The sequence below is a fragment of the Anomaloglossus baeobatrachus genome, chromosome 10 (assembly GCF_048569485.1).
Source record: "Anomaloglossus baeobatrachus isolate aAnoBae1 chromosome 10, aAnoBae1.hap1, whole genome shotgun sequence".
In the NCBI taxonomy this organism is placed as follows: domain Eukaryota; kingdom Metazoa; phylum Chordata; class Amphibia; order Anura; family Aromobatidae; genus Anomaloglossus; species Anomaloglossus baeobatrachus.
Window position 1 is genome coordinate 78,273,649 of NC_134362.1, and position 26,284 is coordinate 78,299,932.

The 26,284-nt window shown below is 41.8% G+C and overlaps 2 protein-coding genes across 3 annotated transcripts in view; one reads left to right on the plus strand and one right to left on the minus strand.

Annotated features, from left to right (window-relative positions):
• The window catches only part of IGHMBP2 (immunoglobulin mu DNA binding protein 2), a 112,956-nt gene extending 108,810 nt beyond the window's left edge, over positions 1-4,146 (plus strand). For both annotated transcript variants that reach the window (XM_075325328.1, XM_075325327.1), the window contains exon 15: positions 3,898-4,146. In XM_075325328.1, the coding sequence (XP_075181443.1) occupies positions 3,898-4,086 (189 nt within the window). In that variant the 3' untranslated portion in view covers positions 4,087-4,146. The remainder of the gene's footprint in view (positions 1-3,897) is intronic.
• Positions 4,147-15,211: 11,065 nt separating this feature from the next.
• SYT12 (synaptotagmin 12) overlaps positions 15,212-26,284 on the minus strand; it is a 191,940-nt gene continuing 180,867 nt past the window's right edge. Inside the window, exon 8 of the mRNA XM_075325337.1 lies at positions 15,212-24,113. Within this exon, the coding sequence (XP_075181452.1) occupies positions 23,940-24,113 (174 nt within the window). The 3' untranslated portion in view covers positions 15,212-23,939. The remainder of the gene's footprint in view (positions 24,114-26,284) is intronic.

Genomic DNA, 26,284 nt, shown 5'->3' on the forward strand with positions numbered 1-26,284 from the left:
GGACCAGGAAGCCATTCAGAGAACATTTGCTGTGTGAAAGTTGTGTTGTTTTACCTTCCTTATTAGCCAGATAAGAAAAATATGTCGCTGTCCAGTTGTGCGCGTTTCTTCAGAAGTGTCTTTAGTTCCATAAAAAGAACCTTCCTTAGTCATCTTTGTTTTTTCCCCTCTGGCTCGTTGCTCATTATTACCTCTTGTTGTTTTGAGCGCTTTGTATGATTGCTGTTTATTTTACCACTGTCTTAATTTTATCCCCTCTGTGTCTTTAACCTAGAGCGAGACAAGCATTTCCGCTGCCCTATGCACTAAACACGACTGAGCCCAGGGAAAGACAGGGATAGGCACACGATCGGCGACGGGGTTAAATAACTCGTATAGGGACAATAGGGAGTGCAGGGATCAGTCTCAGGTGAGTTTAGGAGGTGACTCTGCCCCCTATCCCTTGTGCAAGGGTCCACCGCTGTAACGTGTACCCTGTGTGTTGCGACACTCGCCAGGGGTTTCCTACGACCTGGTGGAACCCCGGTAGTGACTGCTTGACAGCCAGCCAGTGGATAGTATCTTGCAATCCTAATAAAAGTAAAGGGAGATCTTCAGTCATATGTGATGTATAGGGTCCAAATCCTGGCACCCCTAATAGCTGTTGGTCTTTGCACTTGTCACATCGTAGTAGATTAAGTGACAAACACCAGAATGATTGTCCATCCAAGTTTAAAGCGGTTTTCCAATGGTGGACAGGGCCCATGAAACCTCTAGAAATCAGTAGAATGGGGTTCTTCAACCCCCTGTCCACACTAGATAACCACAGTGAGGAGGTGTGAATGGTGGTGCTAGTTTATTCAGTCTCCTTTCAAAGCTCTCAGTGGCCTCAATCAGCCCCACATATAGCAAATGGACCAACAGGGCCCCTGCCCAGCCGGTGCAATCCAAGAATGTAGACCAGCAGACATTTCTTAAGCTGGCTTTACACGCAACGACATCGCTAACAAGATGTCGTTGGGGTCACAGAATTCGTGATGCACATCCGGCCTCGTTAGCGACGTCTTTTGCGTGTGAAATGCACGAACGACCATTAACAATCAAAATTACTCACCTAATCGTTGATCATTGACATGCCGTTCTAATCCCAATTATCGTTGCTGTTGCAGGGTGCAGGTTGTCCGTCGTTCCTGCGGCAGCACACATAACTATGTGTGACACCGCAGGAACGAGGAACATCACCGTACCTGCAGCCGCCCACAATGAGGAAGGAAGTAGGTGGGCAGGATGTTCCGCCCGCTCATCTCCGCCCCTCCGCTTCTATTGGGCGGCCACTTAGTGACACCGCTGTGACACCGAACGACTCTCCCCCTTAAAGGAGAGATTGTTCGGCGGCCACAGCGACATCGGTGAAGAGGTAATTGCGTTGGGCACTGCCGTAGCGATATTGTACTGGAGCACAACCGACGGGGGCGGGTGCTATCGCTCGCGACATCTCTAGCGATGTCTCAGCGTGTAAAGCCCGCTTTAGTCTTCACCATAAACTGGATTTTGATAGAAAAAGTGATTTTAAATTGTAAAATGATCGTCACGTTTTACTGTAAAAACTATATTCATCAGTTACTAACACTCCATCTGTAGCTGTAATCTATAGTGTCAGCCTGAAATAGCTCTTTAATGTCTTTATTCTTTAATGCAAATCACACTTCCCAATCTTTTCCTTTACCAAGAAAAGCAATTAATTTTCTTTAGGACATTTTTTTTTTTTTTTTAATAAAAGAAAGTCTTTCTAATAAGAAATGTGATAACACTTCAGATTAATATACCGATAGTGATGGAGTAATATCCGGCTCATTCAGTGGATTATTATTGTCGCTAGGAGAAATCGTCACGATCGTCACATCCTCATTCAGAACACGTTTGTATAGTGGAGAAAGTCATATATCGCTACCAGCATCACAATCAGCGGCATTGGTAGTAATGTTCTTCAGGAACAAAAAGGGAAAGGTGCTACAGTTCTTCATTTGTCTAATCATGAGCCGACTCTTTACCATGAGGTCTGTAGCCAATAGACAGAATACTGAGCTTGCGGAAAGTATATACAGTATATGTTTATTAGTACACAGCCTATAAATAATCCTTATAATACTCATAAATACACTATATGGACAAAAGTATTGGGACACACCTCTTCAGAGTTTACATTCAGTCCCATTGGCACAGGGTGTGTCATGTTGCATGTCTCAATGTTTGGGAGAACAATGACAAACTGGTATGACAGCAAGAGGTGCACAGAGGCGGACTTCTGCATGGACGGATGCTCACCGTGCCGTGTGCCTTAACCATCATCTGTCACAGAATGAGTCATTCTATAGCGCTCACGGATACCAGCGCAGTCCTGTAATAGGACGTCATCGGTGGTGTAACAAGTCATTACATGTAATCTATTCCCTCTGAAATATTCCACAATCATCTGTACATGGTATTATATTATAAGAACGTGGAAGAGTTTAAGGAGCCACAGGAAGTCAGCCATGAAGTGGAGACTATATAATGTTACATAATGGAGCCCCCCAGCGCTAAGGAGCAGAGAGCAGCAAAGTCACCAATGCTCTGCTGACTCCATAACTGCAAAGTCCAAACATCCTCTGGCATTAACATCAGCCCAAACCCTGCGCCCCACTGGAAGCTTCATCACATGAGTTTTCATGACCAAGCGGCTGTGTGGATGCCTTACATCACTAAGCACAATGCCAAGTGGGGGAAAGGGATGTGTAAACAACATAACTGGGCTCTGGGGCAGTGGAAACGTGTTCTGTGGAGTAACAGATTACCTTTACAGCGCCCCCACCAGTATGTTGTCTCCATAGCTCTGTCTCATAATATGATGGGATTTCATTATGATACCCGCCACAGACCTCATTCAGCATGCTATCTCCACAGCCCTTCACATAGTATGATACTCCATCAGTATGATGCTCTCACAGCCCCTACTCAGTATGATGGACCCTACAGTCCCCCCACTCAGTATCATAGACCCTACAGTCCCCCCACTCAGTATGATGGACCCTACAGTCCCCTCAGTCAGTATGATGCACCCTACAGTCCCTCCAGTCAGTATGATGGACCCTACAGTCCCCCCAGTCAGTATGATGGACCCTACAGTCCCCTCAGTCAGTATGATGCACCCTACAGTCCCTCCAGTCAGTATGATGGACCCTACAGTCCCCCCAGTCAGTATGATGGACCCTACAGTCCCCCCAGTCAGTATGATGGACCCTACAGTCCCCCCAGTCAGTAATGATGGACCCTACAGTCCCCCCACTCAGTATGATGAGCTCTACAGTCCCCCCAGTCAGTATGATGGATCCTACAGTTCCTCCCAGTCAGTATGATGAACCCTTCAGTCCATCACATGTGATGACCATTGCAGCCCCACATTCAGTATGATGTCCCCCACATCCCATCACTCATTATGGTGGCCCTCCTCCCCCCTCAAAGTCTTTTACTCAGTATAATGTCTCCCACATCCCCTCACTCAGTATGGTGGGCCTCGCAGCGTCCCCCCCAACTACTGACATATATAAATTAATAAACACTATTTACGCATCCTTGTTCCCCAGTGCTCTGCTGTGGTCTATGTAGTGTGAGGACTGAGGCTCCACCTACAGGCGCGTGGTCTGTTGCTTCCTTTGATCATACTTTTATATTGTATTTACTCCTGAACTGTGTCAGGAATACTATGGTAAATTTGCACCATCGAGTTGTAACTCTCTTCTTATCACTTTTTAGGACATTTATCAATTAGACTTTATCATTGTGTCTTTTCATAAAACCGGTTTTCTAGCTGTAATTTCTGATTACATTTATAATAGAATCATTTCTATTTGCTAATTCACATATATTAATATATTCTAGATTCATGGCTGTGGTGACAAAGCAAAAGCAAAGGCACGAATGAGAATCAGCCGGGAAGGAGTGATCTATGCAGGAAGTGGGCACAAAGACCACTCAATAGACCCGACCAAGAAGGCTCATTTGCAGAGGAGACTAGATAAGAAAATTAATGAATTATCGGAGCAAAGAAAAGTTAAAAAGGAAAAATAAATTTGTTTTTATAATTAAAGTTAATGCCTTGAAATTGTCTCTTGTAGTGAGTGGTTTTATATGTTCCATAACAGCTATTAATCATATTACTAATCCTGAATATACTAGGGTTTTTTTCATGTAAACTAAGTATGATGTAGGAAAAAAACAAGGATAAAAAGTGGAAAAACGTCCGCGCTGCTGTGCCAATAAAGAATTAATTCCAAATAAGAGCAATGCAGGGTGGTTTATTCTACGCGTTTCGGGAGATAACCCCCTCTCCTTCATCAGGAAATCCACCAAAAATGGTAAAACAGAGGTAATGGTGCAGTTATATATAGAAAAAAACAAAACAATCACATGATAAGGTCAAAGTTCAAAAGAAAACATGTGCTTGTCCATGTGGCATTGCTTCTAAATACTAAACCATTCATTTTATTGAAACACAAACAAAAACATTGAGTTAAAATTCCAAACCAAGTATTCAAAGAATGAAAAATGGAAAAAAAGAAAAATATATAAAATGTAATAATGGAATAGAACCAGCCTCCATGCAGTAGGATTATTTGCACAGATGGATCATTACCGCAATGAGCTACAAACCTAAGGAGTATTCTACTTGTTGTTAATGTGTGGTATGTTACCACAAAGTAAAGACAGTGAAAAAAATCTAAAGGGAGTGGAAAAGGAATTGAACTTGCCACATATAGTAAAGGTACTGTGGTTATAAGTAAATTGTAACATTGAGCCACATCTCAAGAAGTATTATTTTTAGTTTAAATTAGTATGTTTTAACTAAGAAAAAATGTATATATAATATTTTGTTTTCAACATTGAGTAGGGTTGCTATGACAAAAATAGAAAAGTTATAATAAAAGGAAATAATAATAGATTGTACAATAAATATTTAAGATATATGAATTGAAAAATATATAAAACCTTTGGTTATTAAACATGTTACAACTTTCTAAAAAACATATATATATAATTAAGGTAAGATAATTGTGTGTGTGTGTGTGTATATATATATACATATGTATGTATATATATATATATATATATATATATATATATATATACATATATATATATATATATATGTGTGTGTGTGTATATATATATATATATATATATATATATGTATGTGTGTGTGTGTATATATATATATATATATATATATATATATAATAGATATATATATATATATATATATATATAGTATATACATATATAAAAACACAATAACACAATAGCACATACAATTACCGATAAGAACAGGTAAATACACATACAGTATATGAAATATAGATCACAAATTAGGGAAATCGCTTGGGGAATAAAAACCAAAACAATTTAAAGAAAAAATTCTGAAATCAAATTTAGCCTTTTGGGTTTTATAGTGTCCAGTTTAAAAATCCAATATATCTCTCTCCTATTAAGGGTTTCAATCCTATTGGGAGTGGAAGTAGGCACATGATCAATGAGACTTATTCTTAATTTATTGGGATCTTTGTTGTGTGATATAGCAAAATGCTGAGAAAGTCCATGTTTGGAATATCCCTTTTTAATGTTTCACCTATGCAAATTGAGCCTGTAGTGTAGTGGTTGGGTTGTACGACCCACGTTCTGTTTCTTGCAGGGGCACTCAATGAAGTATATCACAAAACTGGAGGTACAATTTAAATTATATTTAATATCATTAAGAGTCCCCAGTACTGAAAGATGTAAAGCTAATTTTGCCATTACAGATCATTTTACAACAAAGGCAGTTAATATTATTGCATTTAGAAATGCCCTTCTTAGAGGAATCTCGATTTACATGCTTAGGTGAACTATCTCTTAAGTCAACTTGGTGCCACGAGATTTCTAATAGTGGGCGCCCTTCTAAAGGTTAAACCCGTTTTCTTCGGTAATAACTTGCTCAGTATTGGGTCTCCCAATAAAATATACCAATATTTTGAGAAACTCTCTAATATTTTTTATGGTATTTATTAAAGGTTGTAATGAAATTAATTTCGTATTTTTTTTTGTATTTTAATAAAATGAATGGTTTAGTATTTTGAAGCAATGCCACATGGACAAGCACATGTTTTCTTTTGAACTTTGACCTTATCATGTGATCGTTTGGTTTTTTTTCTATATATAACTGCACCATTACCTCTGTTTTACCATTTTTGGTGGATTTCCTGATGAAGGAGAGGGGTTATCGCCGAAACGCGTAGAATAAACCACCCTGCATTGCTCTTATTTGGAATTAATTCTTTATTGGCACAGCAGCACTGACGTTTTTCTACTTTTTATCCTTGTTTTTTTTCTTGCTTCTGCCTTTGGCACGTGGAGTCTGCAGCAGCTGATACATGCTTTAATACTGGTTGTGTGTCACACAACCATCTCAGGTGAGTGGTTTTCATTAACCCTTACTGTTGTTATCCTGGTAAGACCCTATATGCGCTTTTTATATCCACAGGGTTTTTTTACTACAAGTATGATGTAGGGACATATACCCTAATTTCAGCAATATGTCGCTCACCGGGCTACTTGCTACAGTTTTGATAAAATCACTGTTTTTCTGCTGCAGAGAAGTTCTAGGAGTATTTTTGAAAGCTGTGCTCTGTATAACCCCACCCACATCAGTGATTGACAGCTTTCCGTGTACACTGTGCATAGCCAGAAAGCTACCAATCAGTAGTGGGCAAGGCGTTACACAGAGCAGTATGAATAAATGGCATGAGACAACTAATCCTCTAGTAATCCTATCCTGCTGAGCTGATAAAACACTGATTTTATTGAAACAGGCAGCATGTATCAGATGCTGGCTGTATGATTTCCGCTATATACTTTTCACTCTGAACCCACTGCCCCGGAATGACAAGTCTTTGCCTGCGTGCATGTACATTTAAACAAGAAGGTTACATATATTATCTAAAAAGACACATATGCATGCTTTTCTCACTATCTGACATGAAATCAGAATAAACCTTTCCCGTTTTAGGTCCATTAGGAACCAAAATTATTTATATTTGCCAAATGCCAGAATAATGAGAGAGAGAATGTTTAAGGCATTTTTATTACTTTCTCCAAAGTCAAAAGTTTACATACATTTCATTAGTATTTGGCACCATTGCCCTTACACTGTATGACTTGGGTCAAACGTTTTAGATCTCCTTCCACAAGCTTCTCACAATCGTTGGTAGGATGTTGGGCCCATTCCTCCTGACAGAACTGGTGTAAGTGAGCCATGTTTGTTGGTCACCTTGCTCGCACCGGCCTTTTCAGCTTTCCCATACATTTTCAAGAGGATTGAGTTCAGGGCTTTATGATGGCCTCTCTAAAACATTGACTTTTGTTATCTACTTGGTAACCAATTTGGCAGTATACTTTTGGCCGTTGTCCATTTGGAAGACCCATTTCCACACAAGCTTTAAGTTCCTGGCTGATGTCTTCAGATGTTGCTTCAGTATTGACACATAATCTTCTTTCCTCATGGTGCCATCTATTTTGTGAAGTGCACCAGTCCCTCCTGTATCAAAAGAACCCCACAACATGATGCTGCCACCCCCGTGTTTCACAGTTGGACGGTGTTCTTAGGCTTCAAAGCTTCTCCCTTTTTCCTCCAAATGTAGCGATGGTCATTATGGCCAAACAATTCAATTTTAGTTTTGTCAGACCACAGGACATGTCTCCAAAAATTAATGTCTATGTTCCTGTGTGCATTTGCAAACATTATTCTGGCTTTTTATTTTTCTTTTGGAGTAATGGCTTCTTCCTGGCAGAGTAAACTTTCAGCCCATATTGATACAGTACTCATTTTACTTAGGATAATGACGCAATCTTTCCAGCTTCCACCAGCATCTTCACAAGGTCTTTTGCTTTTGTTCTTGGGTTGATATGCACATGTCTGACCAAAGCATGTTCATCTCTGGTACACAGAACCCGTCTCCATCCTGAGTGGTATGATGGCTGGATATTCCCATCTTGTTTGTACTTGCGTATAATTGTTTGTACACATGACCGAGGCACCTTCAGGTAACTGGAAATTGCACCCAAGAATGAACCAGACTTGTGCAAGTCACTTGCTAAGATCTTGGCTGATTTCTTTTCACTGTCCCATGATGCTACACAAAGAAACAGTGTTTTTCAGGTGTGCATTAAAATACATCCATAGGTGTGTCTCTAATTAACTCAGATGTTGCCAATAAACCTATCAGAAGCTTCCAAAGGCATGACATCATCATATGGGCTGGCCCATATTGTTTAAAGGCATAGTACTCTTAGGGGTGCTTTACACCCTGCGACATCGCTACCGATATATCGTCGGAGTCACGTCGTTAGTGACGCACATCCGGCATCGGTAGCGACATCGCAGCGTGTGACACAAATGAGCAACGATCAACGAGCGCAAAAACGTGCAAAATCGTTGCTCGTTGACACGTCGTTCATTTCCATAATATTGGTGCTGCTGCAGGTACGATGTTGTTTGTCGTTCCTGCGACACCACACATCGCTATGTGTGACGCCGCTGGAATGACAACCATCTCCTTACCTGCATCCACCGGCAATGTGGAAGGAAGGAGGTGGGCGGGATGTTCCGGCCGCTCATCTCCTCACCTCCTTTTCTATTGGGCGGCGGTTCAGTGACGCTGCTGTGACATCGCTGTGACGCTGAACGAACCATCCCCTTAGAAATGAGTCGGTTCGCCGGCCAGAGCGATGTCACAGAGCATGTATGTTTGTGTGACGCTGCCGTAGCGATATTGTTCGCTACGGCAGCGATCACCACATATCGGCCGTACGACGGGGCGGGTGCTATCGCGCTCGACAAAGCCAGCAAATGCTAGCGATGTCGCAGCGTGTAAAGCCCGCCTTAGTGTATGTAAACATTTGACTTTGCAGAAAGTAATAAAAATGTTTTTTCAAAATTTTCTCTCTCATTATTCTGGCAATTGGCAAATATAAATAATTTTGGTTCCTAATTGAACTAAAACGGGAAAGGTTTATTCTGATTTCATGTCAGGTAGTGAGAAAAACATGCAGATGTGTCTCTTTAGATAGTGCATGTAAACTTTGTTTTCAACTGTATAAGATAACATAAATAGAAAGCTTCATGTTGGAAGCATTGACGTGTTTCTCGTGTGTGAAGCAATGCTGACTAAGGTTGTTACACACACCAGAAGCTTTCTATGTATGTTATCATGATTTTATATACTAACTAGCTGTAATACCCGGCTTCGCCCGGGTTAATAACTGTTATTAACAAAATAGAATGTATTAAAAAAAATGTATTCTGCACACAAAAACCACAAAACAAATAGATAGAAATGTAATTATTAAAAGTCAAAAACTAAGCTAATAGAAGCATTTCACAACATATATTTCAACACCACAGATATTCCACACAGATTTAACTAAATTGGCCAAGTAATGTGCTCCGTCTGTCTCTTTCCCCATCTGTCTCTTTCCCCGTCTGTCTCTTTTCCCATCTGCCTGTTTCTGTCTGTCTCTTTTTTTGTCTGTCTCTATCTCTCTGTTTCTTTCCCCATCTGTCTCTTTCTAGGTCTGTCTCTTTTCCAGGTTTGTCTTTTTCCCCGTCTATCTCCCTGTCTCTTTGTCTGTGTCTTTTCCTGTCTGTCTCTTTCCCTGTCTGCCTGTCTCTGACTGTCTCTTTCCTTGTCTGTCTCTATTTCTCTGTCTCTTTTCCCGTCTGTCTCTATCAAGGTCTGTGTCTTTCTCCATCTATCTTTGTCTGTCTCTCTGGCTGTCTCCTCCTTACCTGTCTGCCTGTCTCTGTCCCTGTCTGCATGTCTGTCTGTCTCTTTCCCGGTCTGTCTCTTTCCCGGTCTGTCTCTTTCCCGGTCTGTCTCTTTCCCGGTCTGTCTCTTTCCCGGTCTGTCTCTTTCCCGGTCTGTCTCTTTCCCGGTCTGTCTCTTTCCCGGTCTGTCTCTTACCCGGTCTATCTCTTACCCGGTCTGTCTCTTACCCGGTCTGTCTCTTACCCGGTCTGTCTCTTTCCCGGTCTGTCTCTTTCACCGTCTGTCTCTTTCACCGTCTGTCTCTTTCACCGTCTGTCTCTTTCACCGTCTGTCTCTTTCACCGTCTGTCTCTGTCTCTTTCACCATCTGTCTCTGTTTGTCTTTTTCACCGTTTGTCTCTGTCTCTTTCCCTGTCTGTCTCTCTGTCTGTCTCTCTGTCTCTCTCTATCTGTCTCCCCACTGACATCTTATTACCTCACATATAAGCTTCTTATACTATGTCTTTTGTTCCTATAGCAACCAATCACAGCTCCTACTAATAACCTGTAGTTCCAGGCTCCATTTACTTTAATGGAGGCATGTTTTTGGAGAGTAACTGTAAAGCGCGGGGTTAAATTTTCCTGTCAAAACATAGTCTACGACGTTCCCTGGGTCACATGAGGCGTCTGTGCAAAATTTCGTGATTGTAAATGCGCGGTGCGGATACACTTTTCGTTTCACTTTTTCCCCATTATGTAGAGAGGGGCAAAATTGATTGGTAAATTGGAACGCGCGGGGTTAAAATTTGGCTTCACAACATAGCCTATGACGCTCTCGAGGTCCAGACGTGTGAGTGTGCAAAATTTTGTTGCTGTAGCTGCGACGGTGCAGATGCCAATCTCGGACATACACACATCTATATATATAATTGCCTTATTCTGTCTGTCAGTCTGTCTGTCTGTCTTGCTCCAAAATGACGTCATTACAGTGACAACCGTCACATTGGCTGCTTGGCCCGGCCACGCCCCCTGCATGCATTGGCCGCACCGGCTCGGCAACACCCCCCGCACTCATTGGCGGCTTGGCCCAGCCACGCCCCCCGCACGCATTGGCCGCTTGGCCCGGCCACGTACCCCGCATGCATTGGCCGCCAGGCTCGGCCTGGCCATGCCCCCCGCACGCATTGGCCGCTTGGCCTCGCCCCCCGCACACTGTGCCCGCTCGGCCACACCCCTGCACACTGTGCCCGCTTGGCCACGCCCCCGCACACTATGCCTGCTTGGCCTCGCCCCCCGCACACTTTGCCCGCTCGGCCACGCCCCCCACACACATTGGCACCTATACACCTCCCCCCCAGGGCTACCCCACCTATTAGACACCTCCCCTTCAGGACTACTCCTATTATACTCCTCTCCCCCTAGGACTACTCCACCTATTAGACTCCTCTCCCCCCAGGACTATTCCTCCTATTATAACTGAATAGGATAACTGAAGTGAGCATATATATTCTGAGTGCAAGCCAAAAAAATACATACTATACAAGGATAAGGCTGCACATCAAACTTAGATAATGGTATAATGCCTCAAGCATATGGAAAAATATTGGAAAATACAATGAAAAATGCTACTTGCTAACTTGAACATGTGAATAATGAAATGCATACCTGCCATGAATATTAGGAAAAAGGAGATATTTAGCAATCGCATTGATCAATGTAACTGAGCCCCAAACCTCGTCAAGGTATATCTCTATATTGGGGTCCCTAGCTCTGTGACCCTAACTGTGTGTCATCTCATTGCAATTAAAAACTGCTGTGGGTGGAGAGGGGTAACCAAGGACTGTCTTATATAGGAGATGGAAAAAACATGGCCGAAAGGGGCGGAGCTGTGTTCACATTCAGTTATATGTAGTTTTTTTCTGAATGTGAACACAGCTCCGCCCCTTTCGGCCATGTTTTTTTCCATCTCCTATATAAGACAGTCCTTGGTTACCCCTCTCCACCCATAGCAGTTTTTAATTGCAATGAGATGACCCACAGTTAGGGTCACAGAGCTAGGGACCCCAATATAGAGATATACCTTGACGAGGTTTTGGGGCTCAGTTACAATGATCAATGCGATTGCTAAATATCTCCTTTTTCCTAATATTCATGGCAGGTATGCAATTCATTATTCACATGTTCAAGTTAGCAAGTAGCATTTTTCATTGTATTTTCCAATATTTTTCCATATGCTTGAGGCATTATACCATTTTCTAAGTTTGATGTGCAGCCTATTCCTCCTATTATACTCCTCTCTCCCCAGGACTACTCCTGCAACACACACACACTCTGCACAAAACATACCTCCCCTTAAAACACCCCCACGCACACCCCCACACAAACTGCTCAACACACACAGCACCACACACACACAACGCTGCAGACACACAGCGCTCCACAAACAACGCAACACACACAACGCAACACACAAACAACACCGCTCTCACACACCCCCACACCCAGACAACACCCAGAACATTTACAGCGCCCTACACAAACACTGGCAACTACACACAACAACATCGATCGATATATATATATAAAACAAAAATCTTACATTGACTACATAATAAATTATAGAATACCCGATGCGTTAGAATCGGGCCACCTGCTAGTACATACATACATACATACATACATTCAGCTTTATTTTTAGATTATAAGATTCTATGTCCATGAAGCTGGATTGTTCGACATTTCTTCACTGCGGTTGCGCCTTGGCAGAGACGTCTTCCATGTGACGCACAGGATTGAGGCTAAACGCGGTGAGCTGGATCTCTTTGCCTTGCCATTACAAAGTGCCAGGCGTAGAACAGACATAAGTGTGAATACATACACTGTTTAGCTTTCATTTTTTTCAGTTTACACACTGCTTGTGACGTGTAGGCTTCCGCATTATGGCACAGTATGCAGCCTCTCCTGTGCCTTTTCTTCTGGGGCTCTCCAGCATCCTATTCACAGCTTGTAATGATGTGTATAATTCTAGCTTCTGCTAGATTTCTTCTGGTCACACTTACCTTTGTAATGTCTGGAGAAAGCATCCTGGGACATGCATTTTGCCCTTCTTCTTGTAACTGCCTCAATACAATCATTGCTGCATTCAAACTGGATTTTTATAAAAAGCAAATTACAGATGTCACAGGGGAGAAGAGCAGAGTTATCATTTGGACTATGTTGGGGATATTGGATGTTTTTTCCTATGTCAGCTGGAGTTTCTTTTTAAGAATCCTTGATTATCTTTATTTTTTTGTTTTATACTTTCCAATTCAGCCACAGTGGATTTCTCACTGCGTTCTAGTGACAGGTTTCAAGAAATTATTCTTCCATGCTGTGTCACACACTAGGGATTTGTATTGAAACTCAGTCATGAAGTACATGAAGACAGGTTTGTATGGACAGAAATATATTCTGGGCCCCACACAGTTACAAAATCAGGGCCACTGAAGAAGCTATTGTATGTCTTTTCTCCATATTGCACTCTACTGAATCTAAGAAAAAGACTGATGGCACCTCCTATCTCTCTAATGTGAACAGCTACAAACTGAACATGAAACAGTAATAAAAAGGAGACAGTTGCACTCTGTAGTGCTAAGATATGTGCAACAATGAATTTGGGAATATAGACATGCATTACTGCTATGAAAAAACATAAAAATTGAGATAGCACACAAAATTGGACAGATTTTATGTGACGCCAGCGGCAAGGCAACCTCATTTTTGTTGGGTCCCTATCAATCTAATGCCTCAGTTTGGGTTAAAAAAAAAACCTACAATTTATAGGCGGACAGGAACCTGCAAATGGAGAATTAAAATCACCTGAGGCTGTAGACCAGGAGTGCTCAATCAGAAGGCAGGACCCTATAATCTAGGAAAAAGACTGATGGCCCATCCTACATTTCTAATATGAACAGGTGCAAACTGAATACAGCTAGGAACCCAACAAAAAAAGGTTGCCTTGCTGCTGACTGTTGGGCTCACATAAAATCTGGCCAATTTTGTGTGCTAAAGTATCTCAATTTTTACATGTTTTTTCATAGCAGTAATGCATGTACTGTATATATTCCCATATTGATTGTTCCACATATCTTAGCACTGCAGAGTGCAACTGTCTCCTTTTTGTTATGTTTCAATTTCAGTTTGCACCTGTTCACATTAGATAGGAGAAAGGTATAATACTTATGCTAATTCTAACAGGGGGAGGGGATAACTATGAATACCCCCATTCCCTTCTCCCCCGTTATCTGATCCTCAGCTGCTGTCACTCCTCAAGAACCTGCTGATTTTATAAACTTTACTTTCTTGGTTTCTTGGATTTCAAAACCTATACATCCAAGCTGACCATTATACAGGTATGTATAGAATCAGCCTGATAGTGCCAGTATGGCACTGGCTTTAGGTTATATCTGAAAATCCTGGTGATTGGTTACCTTTAATGGTTGGTGATATGTTCTTTTCCTGAAATTTTGTGCCATTCTTTCTCCACACATACCTTTGATCATTGTGACCAAAGAGTTATATTTTAACCTCATCAGTCCACAGGACTTATTTCCAAAATGCATCAGGCTTGTTTAGATGTTCTTTTGCATACTTCTGAGGCCGAATTTTATGGTGTGAACGCAAGAAAGGTTTTCTTCTTATGACTCTTCTATGAAGGCCATATTTCTGCAGGTGTCTTTATACAGTAGAACCATATACCACAACTCCAGAGTCTGCTAAATCTAACTGAAGGTCTTTTGCAGCCAAGCGTTGGTTCTGACTTGCTTCTCTAGCAATCCTACAAGAAAGTTTCACAGAAATTTTGCTTGGTCTTTCAGACTTTATTTTGACCACCACTGTCATTTTTTAATTACGTTTCAAACTGAAGAAAGGGCAACTTGAAAAAGCTTTGCTACCTTCTTATAGCATTCCCCTGCTTTGTGGGGCTCCAACATTTTCATTTTCAGAGTGCTAGGCAGAAGCTTAGAAGAACCTATGGCTGTTGTTTTTTGTCACAAGGTTAGAGGAGGCTGGGTTTATATAAAGATGTAAAATTTGCATTACCTGGCCTTTCCTAACGACAGTGAGCAAGCCATAACCCTAACAGGCGAAGTATGGTCTGATATCTTGGTCAAAGTTATCTGAGCATACAAATCTCCAAGGGTCCCAAACTTTTGCATTGGCAATTGGCATTGGTAATTTTTAAATACAAAGGAAATATGTAATCTTTAACGTTATGCCATTTAGAGATCATTTCATCTTCAACCTGTTTAATTGATCACAGTAACTGTGACCAGTAGCCACTGTATCATATTTATTAGCCTTATTGTATACCTCGTTTTTGCATTCCCCATGTGCAGTTTATTTTACAACAGTTATGAAAATATCGGACAAACCAAGTCTTTTTTTAAAGTTTTTATTAGAGTTCCATAAAATTTTGAAGAAACTTTTTTGTACACAAAGAAACCTTGAAATGAACATGACCAAATCTAGTTGTAAATCGTTGTTTTTAACCTTCCACATTATTGCCTTTACATTACAGAAATGTGAGTGAACTGTTATTTTTCTTTTATAAGCAATACCAAGAAATGGTGTTCATATACTGTATATATATTACATAATAAAGTATGGATACCAGAGCCATAAAGAAACAATTATGTACAATAGTGACCTTGAAAATTCTTATTGCTCTTATCTATTTTCCAAAATTGAATAAATTGAATAAATTGAATTATCCACAGATATTTTTTGCAATAAATACTGAATATATTTTTTGTGTTTGGATGTATAATGTGATTAACAAAGCAGAAGATATAAAGTACTGTGACATAAGGTATTATTCTGGTGGACATTGTACAAAATTAGTGATCATAACCCAAAACACTAGTGGTTTAATAGATAAAATACGCATAGAGGTACATGGAGATATGTCATCAGATAATACAAAATATTCACACATTCTCAGGGTAAAGGTACAGTAGGATCGATCCATTACATATTATCACCAATTACGTGGACTGAGGAGCTTACCCGGGCCAGTCCTGATACATTGGATCTACAGATTGGTGGCTTCCTTCCAAATTATGTTCCCAAAGGAGACAACTCAATGACAGTTAACTAAGGAGTTCAAAGGAAAAGATGTAGCATAATAGTTTTCAATGTTTCTAAGCCAAGTACCCCCTACTTAAATTATATAAAAGTATCTCCAGACCTATAATCATCCCTTATGTGTCACTTATTAGATATGTAAATTAGCTTTCCTCCTGATCGAAGAAAATTATTGGAAAAGGTATTAAAAGATGGGTGTCTCAGGTGTGCTGAAATCTAGGATCATGTTTCAAGTCTTTTTGATAGTTCAGACATGAACCTACCACTAGGTGACACTAGAGAGACACAGTCTTTCTGGAGGATACCTAATTTGCATACCTGTCCAAGGGAGTACTACCTGTAGATCTCCCTAGACCAGCTGAATCTTTACAAGCTTCATTCAAGGCATAAAGACAGTGCCCCTTAAAGGGAACGTGACAGGAGTTTCATACTATGGGCAGCATTATTCAGACACTTATTGCAGCCATGCATATTTTACTCAGTGCAAGTAGATGAAAGGGTTAAAGACCGTGCTGCCATGGGAGTAATGCCAAGTCCATGTAGATAAGGATTATGATCTTTATCGACACGTTTCAGAGAATTTGATTTTTGTCCTGAAGAAGGAGAATTGTCTCTGAAACACGTTGACAAAGTTCACAATCCTTATCTACCTTGACTTGGCACTACTCCTTTTGAAGAGTGGTCTTTAAACCTTTTACCTATTTTCATTGTTTATCTCACACTCGGGGGGGCCGCTGCAGCTGCCATGTTAAGCTGGGTTCACACTAAGCGACAGCGACAACGACGTCGCTGTTACGTCACCATTTTCTGTGACGTAACAGCGACCTTGTAAGTCGCTGTTATGATCGCTGCTTAGCTGTCAAACACAGCGACGCAGCAGCGATCATAACGTCGCTGTGCTACATGTGCAGAGAGCAGGGAGCCGCGCTTAGCGCTGGCTCCTTGCTCTCCTAGGTACAGTACACATCGGGTTAATTAACCCGATGTGTACTGCAGCTACATGTCACAGTGCAGAGAGCAGGGAGCCGCGCACACTGCTTAGCGCTGGCTCCTTGCTCTCCTTGCTACAGTATACATCGGGTTAATTACCCGATGTGTACTGCAGCCACATGTGCACAGAGCAGGAGCCGGCACTGGCAGCAAGGGCGGAGGCTGGTAACGAAGGTAAATATTGGGTAACCAGGGAAAGGTCTTCCCTTGGTTACCCGATGTTTACAGTGGTTACAGCTTTCCGCAGCTGCCAGACGCCGGCTCCTGCTCCCGCTCGCTTCATTTCGTCGCTCTCTCGCTGTCACACACAGCGATGTGTGTGTCATAGCGGGAGAGTGACGACCAAAAAATGAAGCTGGACATTCAGCAACGACCGGCGACCTCACAGCAGGGGCCAGGTCGTTGCTGGATGTCACACACAGCGACAGCGACGGGACGTCGCTGCAACGTCACAGAAAATGGTGACGTAGCAGCGACGTCGTTGTCGCTGTGTGTGACACCAGCTTTACACGCTTTTATAGTAGGTGTGACTTTCAGAACTATTAGAGGTGAGCCTTCTTACTCCTTTAAGGTTTGCCAATTTATCTTGGATAAAACCATATCTGCACTTCTTTTGTCTCTCCAGCTTTTTCCTAAAGGCCGCTTTACACGCTACGACATCGCTAATGCGATGTCGTTGGGGTCACGGAATTTGTGACGCACATCCGGCCGCATTAGCGATGTCGTTGTGTGTGACTCCTATGAGCAATTTTGAATCGTCACAAAAACGTTCAAAATCGATAATCGGTGACATGGGGGTCCCTTCTCAAATATTGCTGCAGCAGCGTGTACGATGTAGTTCGTCGCTCCTGCGGCAGCACACATCGCTCCGTGTGACGCCGCAGGAACAAGGAACCTCACCTTACCTGCCACCGCCCGCAATGCGGAAGTAAGGAGGTGGGCGGGATGTTACGTCCCGCTTATCTCCGCCCCTCCGCTTTGATTGGGCGGCCGCTGTGACGCCGCACGGACCGCCCCCTTAGAAAGGAGGCGGTTCGCTGGTCACAGTGACGTCGCAGAGCAGGTAAGTAGTCTGTCGGGTCCGGGCAATGTTGTACGCCACGGGTAGCAATTTGCCCGTGTCGCACAACCGATGGGGGCTGGTACCCACGCTAGCGATATCTGTACCGATATCGCAGTGTGTAAAAGTGGCCTTTAGTGAATATTTTTCTCTGAAACTCTGCTTAATTTCAGTGCAATTTGTACTTTGAAAGGCCAGCTGTCATGATCCAGGCCAGTATCTGCTGCTGTGGTATCTCCCAGTTCAGGCCTGATCATGTCGGAGGATAATTTCTCCCTGTCTCGTTCTGGTTTCCGGGACACTATATCTGGGTGCTGCACCACTGTTTCAGCGCCAGTGATAGTTTATATCTCCATAGTGTGTGTAGCTGGCTCTGTTGAGGTACCCAATCCGTCCTGCCGTGCACCCTCTCCCGCCTAACCTCTGTCTGTCCTTCCCCGGCTCCATCCCGCTTGTCATACCTTAGTTTGTAGTTTGGACCTCTTGGTACTTGACTTACACTCCTGTCCCTGACTTGGCTCTGTCTCTCCCTTCGACTTTCTCTATTACTGTTCAGCTCCTGACCCCTTTGCTTGCTTCTGACTCTAAGTTTGTTCACCCCTCGTACATTGTTTTGACTTCCTGTTGCTGACTCAGCTCTCTGACTACTCTGCTGCCACCTTGTGTTGACTTTGCTGTACTACTCTGGGTCACGTTTTAGTACAGCGTGACATTACTCTGCTGCCACTTTGTGGTGACTCCGCTGTATTACTCCGAGTCACGTCTTAGTACAGCTTGACGTTACTCTGCAGCCAACTTGTGGTGACTCCACTGTACTACTCTGGGCTACATCTTAGTGCAGCGTGACACCAGCCAGGTACAATGAGACTCGGATGACTAATCCAACAGGCCGGTCCCTGATGGCTTCTCTCCCATTGACTAACATATCTGCCCCCATTTGTATGCATAGGAAGAGATTTGTCAATGTAGGTGAGTGGTGTGAGGAGAAGCCAGGCAAGGACTCACCTCCTGGAATAGTCACCCGAGACTCATGGTCCCAGGCCGGCTTTTCAAACTATGTGATCTCCAAAATGTCCCAGCATTTCTGAGTGAAAACTACGCTAATACCATAACACAGCCAGTGTCTTATTCCGACCTGTAGTTTGGGTAGCATGAAAATTCGGTGAGATTCTCTTTAAGATATAATATATACCTTAATTTTTCAAGGCATTTATTGGACTGTGTAAGCTGATATATAAGATCAGATATTTATTTTTTGAAACAATATTTTTAGTTTATTTAAATAACCGCATATCTTACTGTACGACATTATTTGTAAATAAAGAAAAACACAATATCTAGCACATGTAATTTTATGGTATACTACAACTTTGCATGCCTCCTTGATACTTTTATGCCCTCCTTAGATGTTTGATCTTCTGCATTATTACAGTTCACTCAAGATGCGGGGTCATGTGTAGAGATGAGCGGACTCGTAGATGTTTGCTTCGGTGGGTGCAGCTGGACTTTAGATACAATTCAGTTTGGTATCCTGATTGACCTGAACCCCAATAGAAAACTAAAATAAATTGTCAAAATCTACTTCCTTTTGGTCATTTTGAAAACATCATACAAGTCTGCAAAGAAAGATGTCTTAAAGATTGATGGGCCACAATCTGTTTTTTTTTCTCCTTTTTTCAGTAATATTTGTACTCATATATGAACAGTACAGTAAAATAAACTAATTTATTATACTTTTTTTGTGTTTGTGTGTCATATTGTATAACAAAGATTCCAACATTTCAAACAAATGGTTTGAAATTATTTGAGGGGGGGCGGAGGATAGTAGGGAGCCTTGCAAAAAGGAAATTCTGCAGGAAAAATCAGCAGCTTTTCCACACTAGAATGAGAATGTAACAGATTTAAAAATCCAAAGCACGTTCTTATTTACATGCAGATTTTATCCGCTCCATATATATGGGGTTTTAAAAATTGCATCCACCGGATATGCTACGTTTTAACATGGCCTAAGTTTACAGGTTTTTTTTCCATTGCTTCTTGGGGGATGAAAAAAATGAAAAAGGGGTGCAAACTTGCATTAGACCATATTTATAGATTTACATTATTTTGCATACAGTCTTCACTGTATACCAGTACAGATAAAATATTAATGGAATATGCTGCATTTTATATATATATATATATATATATATATATATACATATATTGTATATTAGTGATACAGACTGTGTAAAATATACCGTATTCTAGTATTAATAGTTTTATGGTACAGCTATGCTATTAACTTCATTATCACAATCAGCTGTTCCTAATTTAGTACTATCTAATGTATAATAAATGGACATATGTCTGAAGATTTTTTTGTAGAAAAATATAAATTGCAAAAATGAAATCTATGAAAAATAGAAATGTGCCCGCTTAATAAAATGTGTCAGTTAAGGATAGGGGCGCATTCTATTGTACACCTTTATAGGGGTTTTACGTGATTTGGAATAAAAGTCTTCTTTATAACTGGAAACAGCGCCACACTTGTCAATTGACTGTGCATGGTACTGCAGTTTAGTCCCAATGTCTTGAATGGGGATTGGTTGCAATACCGGACACAGCCTTTAGGAGAAGTAGTGTGATTTCAGAGTAAAAAAGCACGTAATCTTTTTTTTAATCCTTGAGAACCCCATTAATTCAGTTTTTAGCAGACATAACAAATATGTATAAGAAAATACAATTTATTATATATTGATTTGAATGAGTAAAGTGAATAAGTAGAGATTTGTTTTCTGCTAATATTGCATTGCCTTAAGTAGCCCATTCTGTCAATCTTACCTTACAATAGAAAAATATCAGGACATACTTTGCATGCACGTCACCCACTAGAGCTTGCTCATTTACACAAATTTACATGTAATTAAATCCAGCCCATATGCTATCGGACAGCGCCGAAGCCAAGAACTTATAAAAAAAAAGGCGCTCAGCCACAACAGTGGGAAATAGGAAAGAATGGCATAGAAAGCTACCCATAAACATATGTATTTGGCCATCTAAACAGTGTGTGACCAGGCTGTAACCGTAAAACAATCTGATACCTTGTTTACTGTTCCATCTGAGGGAAGCATAAAGAAGCTGCAGACACTGATTACAGTGATGTGTCACTTACTGGGCTGCAGATCTGCTAGTCTTCTCAGTTACAAGCTCCTGCTATCTCCTCCTGAGTATTCATGACATCTGCCTATCCCTAACCCCAAACATTGATTTGCAGCTTTTGTCATATGCACAATGTATGAGAAACCTGTCAGTTAATGGTGTAGGTTAGATAGAACTCATCATTGAGAGAACTAGCAGAGCTACAGCAGGTCAAACAGAAGTGTAATCATATCATTGTGACCTTTGAAAGAAGTTTAATAAGAAAGAAATTTATATTTTATTCACAATGCTAATTAAGTTACAAGTGCCTAGTAATTGAGCACTCTGTAGTCTGGGGAGGCATCTAGACACTACTCTTAAGGCCTCGTTACATGCAACGATATCGCTAACGAGATGTCGTTGTCGTCACGGAATTTGTGATGCACATCCGTTCTCGTTAGCGACGTCGTTGCGTGTGACACGTACGAGCGACCAATAACTATCAAAAATACTCACCTTATCGTTGATCGTTGACACGTCGTTCATTTCCAAAATATCGTTGCTGTTTCAGGACAGAGGTTGTTCGTCGTTACTGAGGCAGTACACATCGCTACGTGTGACACCCGGGAACGACGAAAAACAACGTACCTGCGACCTGCCGGCAACGAGGTGGGTGTGTCGTTTATGCGGCTGGTCTCCGCCCCTCCGCTTCTATTGGCGGGCCGCTGTGTGATGTCGCTGTGATGGCGCACGAACCTCCCCCTTAAAAAAGAGGTTGTTCGCCGCCCACAGCAACGTTACTAGGAAGGTAAGTAGTGTGACGGGTAACAGCGATATTGTGCGCCACGGGCAGCGATTTGCCTGTGACGCACAGATGACGGGGGCGTGTGATTTCACGAACAACATTGCTAGGGATGTCGCTGCGTGTAACGTCCCCTTTACTACTACTGCTCTGGTCAGCACCAGATGTTCAGCATGCACAGTACATGATTTATGACAGTATCTCCAGCACAGAGGGTACTGTTCATTACTAGTGATGATGAACGAGCATTACCATGCTTGGGTCTCAAAATAAGTAGTTGGATGCTTTGAAGGGCGCAATTCGAATATCCAAGTATAATGAATATCAATGAGAATATTCCAGAAAAGTGTTCCCTATTGACTTTCATTGTACTTGAGTCATACCCATCCGAGTATCCAACTCCTCGTTACGTACACTTGAGCATGGTAGTGCTCGCTCATCACTAGTTCCAAGTTCCGAGCACCCGAGCATGGTAGTGCTCGCTCATCACTAGTTACGAGTTACGAGCACCCGAGTATGGTAGTGCTCGCTCATCACTAGTTACAAGTACAGAGCACCCGAGCATGGTAGTGCTCGCTCATCAATAGTTACGAGAACCGAGCACCTAAGAATGGTAGTGCTCACTCCTCACTAGTTACTCGAGTAATGCCCATCCAAGCATCGAAGTCCTCGTTACAAATCCCGAGCATGGTAGTGCTCGCTCATCACTAGTTACGAGTACTAAGCACACAAGGATGGCAGTGCTGGATCATCACTAGTTACGAGTACTGAGCAGTCGAGCATGGCAGTGCTCCCTAATCACTAGTTACGAGTACTGAGCATGGTACTGCATGCCCATCACAAGTGATGAGTACCAAGCACCAGAGTATGGTAGTGCTCGCTCATCACAAGTTACGAGTACCGAGCACCTGAGCATGGTAGTGCCCGCTCATCACTATTTACAAGTATCGAGCACCTGAGCATGGTAGTGCTTGCTCATCACTATTCATTAGACGTAAATTAATAAATTTGAGTGGAACTGAATCCGACTGGAATTTTATAAAAAAAAAATACCTCAGATGAGAATAAGCCATTTGAGTATATGAGGGTTCAAAAGAAATGGGATCCAATTTTTATGGATATATTACCATTATTAATCTAGGAAGATCTACTTGATCAATACATTTCAGAATGTTGATGTATATATACAGATGTCACACAGATGAAAATCATTGGGGTTTTTTTTTAGATAAAGAGTGATTTTTCATACGCTTGACTTAATCGGAAATTACATTACAAAGATATATTACAAAATTAACCCTCACAGAATATTTGACATTATAAGTATAGTAACAAAATCTTGTGAGCATGCTCTTATCTTGTGTTTCAATATCTTTAAGGCAAATGAAAAGAAATTATATGGTGAAATTCCCCTTTAAATGCAGACCCGAAATAACACTCCAGATTAAACATATGGCACTTCATACAAATGTGTTATTTTAGCGCCAACACCTCATCTTTGGAGGTCTTCGTTAATCATCCCCTACTGTATGTGGCAGGGGAAAACCAAACATGGATTTCAATGAAACATTTGTTCTTATGCGTTGTGTATGTATCGCAGTAACGGTAAGTACGTTATTCAGGCATTATATGTATTTATGGCTTTGTTCAAGGGCAGTTACTATCCGGTTGGCGGTAAGCTCACCCTTCGGCTTTGTAGTTACGGTAAATATTCTACCTTCTGTCCATAAGATAGTTGTATTTAATAAATGTCAGTGGAATAACTTGTGCAGCAAAGCATATCACTGTTTTTCAAATAACACTTAAAAGCAATAATATTTTTTGCTATTCACAATCTCTGTTACTAATCCCTGGAGATAAGATCATAAAACAAATCGTAACGGCAGCAGTTGTCAATTAACATTCTGCTGGAAATGTTCCGAGTCGTAGAAATTTGGAGGTACCATGCACAATATCTACACAAGAGGTTTGGTATATTGATACATTTACTAAATGTTCCCTCCACCCCCCAGTGTTTTGTTCTTATGCACTTGGTGACCACCAGCTTCTTAATTTCTCCGTAGTTGATGCCACATGGACACAGGCTTTCTTAGTGTAGCTAACATTTGGTTCCAGTGAGTCATGCCCATTCCACTGACTGAGGGACCAATGATTACGTGTCCAACATTCTCCGCTCTCCCATCATCACAGCACTCCGCCACTGTAATCCTCAAAGATAGGTCCTAAAAGGACAAGAGAGAAACAGGTTTTATCTTGATCATCAATAGCTTTATATGTGCACTTTTTCAACTTATTTTAATTTCCTTAATGCATCAAAATATCTTTTTAGTATGCAGCTGATACATAGAATCAGGGGTTTCTATTATTACAGACTATAAACAAACACACATCCTAAATACCTAAATAGTGATGGGCGTCCTACATCATACACCTTCGCCAGCATTGAAGTCCCGCGCAGGCACACTTTGATATGGCATGAGCAGAGCAGATCAAAGTATTGTAGTGCGCCTGCCCATGACCTCAATACTGGCCTGTGTGCATGACGTAGGACGTGTCCTGCACCCAGGCTTCAGAAGAAGGAGGACTAAGATGGCCGAAAGAGGAGGTGCCGGTCCCGGAGAACGGAGCCACCGATCTGACCAGTTTGCACTGGACCGACTTCCTAGGCGAGTATTATACAGTGTTTTTTATTTTCTACACAGCGACTTGGGCTCTTATATACAGCATGTTAGAATGCTGTATACAAGAGCCCACTGGTGGTGGCTGCAACTTATAGGGCCCAAATCTGGTGACAGGTTCCCTTTAATGTACACTTTGCACCCTATCTTGACAGAAAAAACAGAAATGTAGAATGTTTTGCAAATGTATTAAATCAAGAAAAACTGAAATATCGCATGGTCATAAGTATTTACACCCTTTGCTCAGTACTAAGTAGAAGTACCCTTTTGAGCTAGTACAGCCATGAGTCTTCTTGGGAATGATGCAACAAGTTTTTCACACCTGGATTTGGGGATCCTCTGCCATTCGTCCTTGCAGATCCTCTCCAGTGCCATCAGGATGGATGGTGGACAGCCCTTTTCAGGTCTCTCTATAGATGCTCAATTAGGTTTAGGTCAGGGCTCTGACTGGGCCAGTCAAGAATGGTCATAGAGTTGTCCTGAAGCCACTCCTTTGTTATTTTAGCTGATCCTTCGGCCAAGTCTGAGGTCCAGAGCACTCTGGAAGAGGTTTTCTTCCAGGATATCTCTGTACTTGGCCACATTCATCTTTCTTTCAATTGCAACCAGTCGTCCTGTCCCTGCAGCTGAAAAACACCCCCATAGCATGATGCTGCTACCACCATGTTTCACTGTTGGGATTGTATTGGGCAGGTGATGAGCAGTACCTGTTTTTCGCCACACATACCGCTTAGAATTATCACCAAAAAGTTCTATCTTCATCTCATCAGACCAGAAATATTTATTCTTCATGTGTTTTTGTTTGTTTTTTTTAACTCTATGCAGGCTTTCATATGCCTAGCACTGATGAGAGGCTTCCGTCGGGCCACTGTGCCATAAAGGCCCAACTGGTGGAGGGTTGCAGTGATAGTTGACTTTGTGGAACTTTTTCCCATCTCCCTACTGCCTCTCTGGAGCTCAGTCACAGTGATCTTGGGGTTCCTCTTTACCTCTATCACCAAGGCTCTTCTCCCACGATTGCTCAGTTTGGCTGGACGACCAGGTCTAGGAAGATTTCTGGTGGTCCCAAACATCTTCCATTTAAGGGTTATAGAGGCCACTGTGCTCTTAGGAACCTTGAGTACTGTAGAAATTATTTTGTAACCATGGCCAGATCTGTGCCTTGCCACAATTCTGTCTCTGAACTCAATGGACAGTTCCTTTGACCTCTTGATTCTCATTTGGTCTGACACGCACTGTGAGCTGTGAGGTCTTATATAGACAGGTGTGTGCCGTTCCGAATCACGTCCTATCAGTTTAATTAAATACAGCTGGACTCCAATGAAGAAGTAGAACCATCTCAAGGAGGATCACAAGGAAATGCACAGCATGTGACTTAAATAGGAGTAACTATAAATGCATACAGCTGCACACTGAAAAAGCCAAAAACGTACAAGGGAAAATATGGCACTACATTACTGCAAAAGAGAGATATTTAGTTTATGTATTGGCCAATGCATGTAAGCCCGGAAACCAATGGCAAGGTATATCTCTGTAATCCGGGAACCTAACTTAAATGCCACTATCTAGGTTAAAAACACCCGTGTCTGGGCAAAATGCCACTATATGGACTACAAACCTCCATGTATGGGCAGCTAGGCTCCTACTATAATGGTTATGAACACAGCCATGTCTTAGGGCAGAGTGCTCAGTCAGAAAAAGACTCACTAGAAATA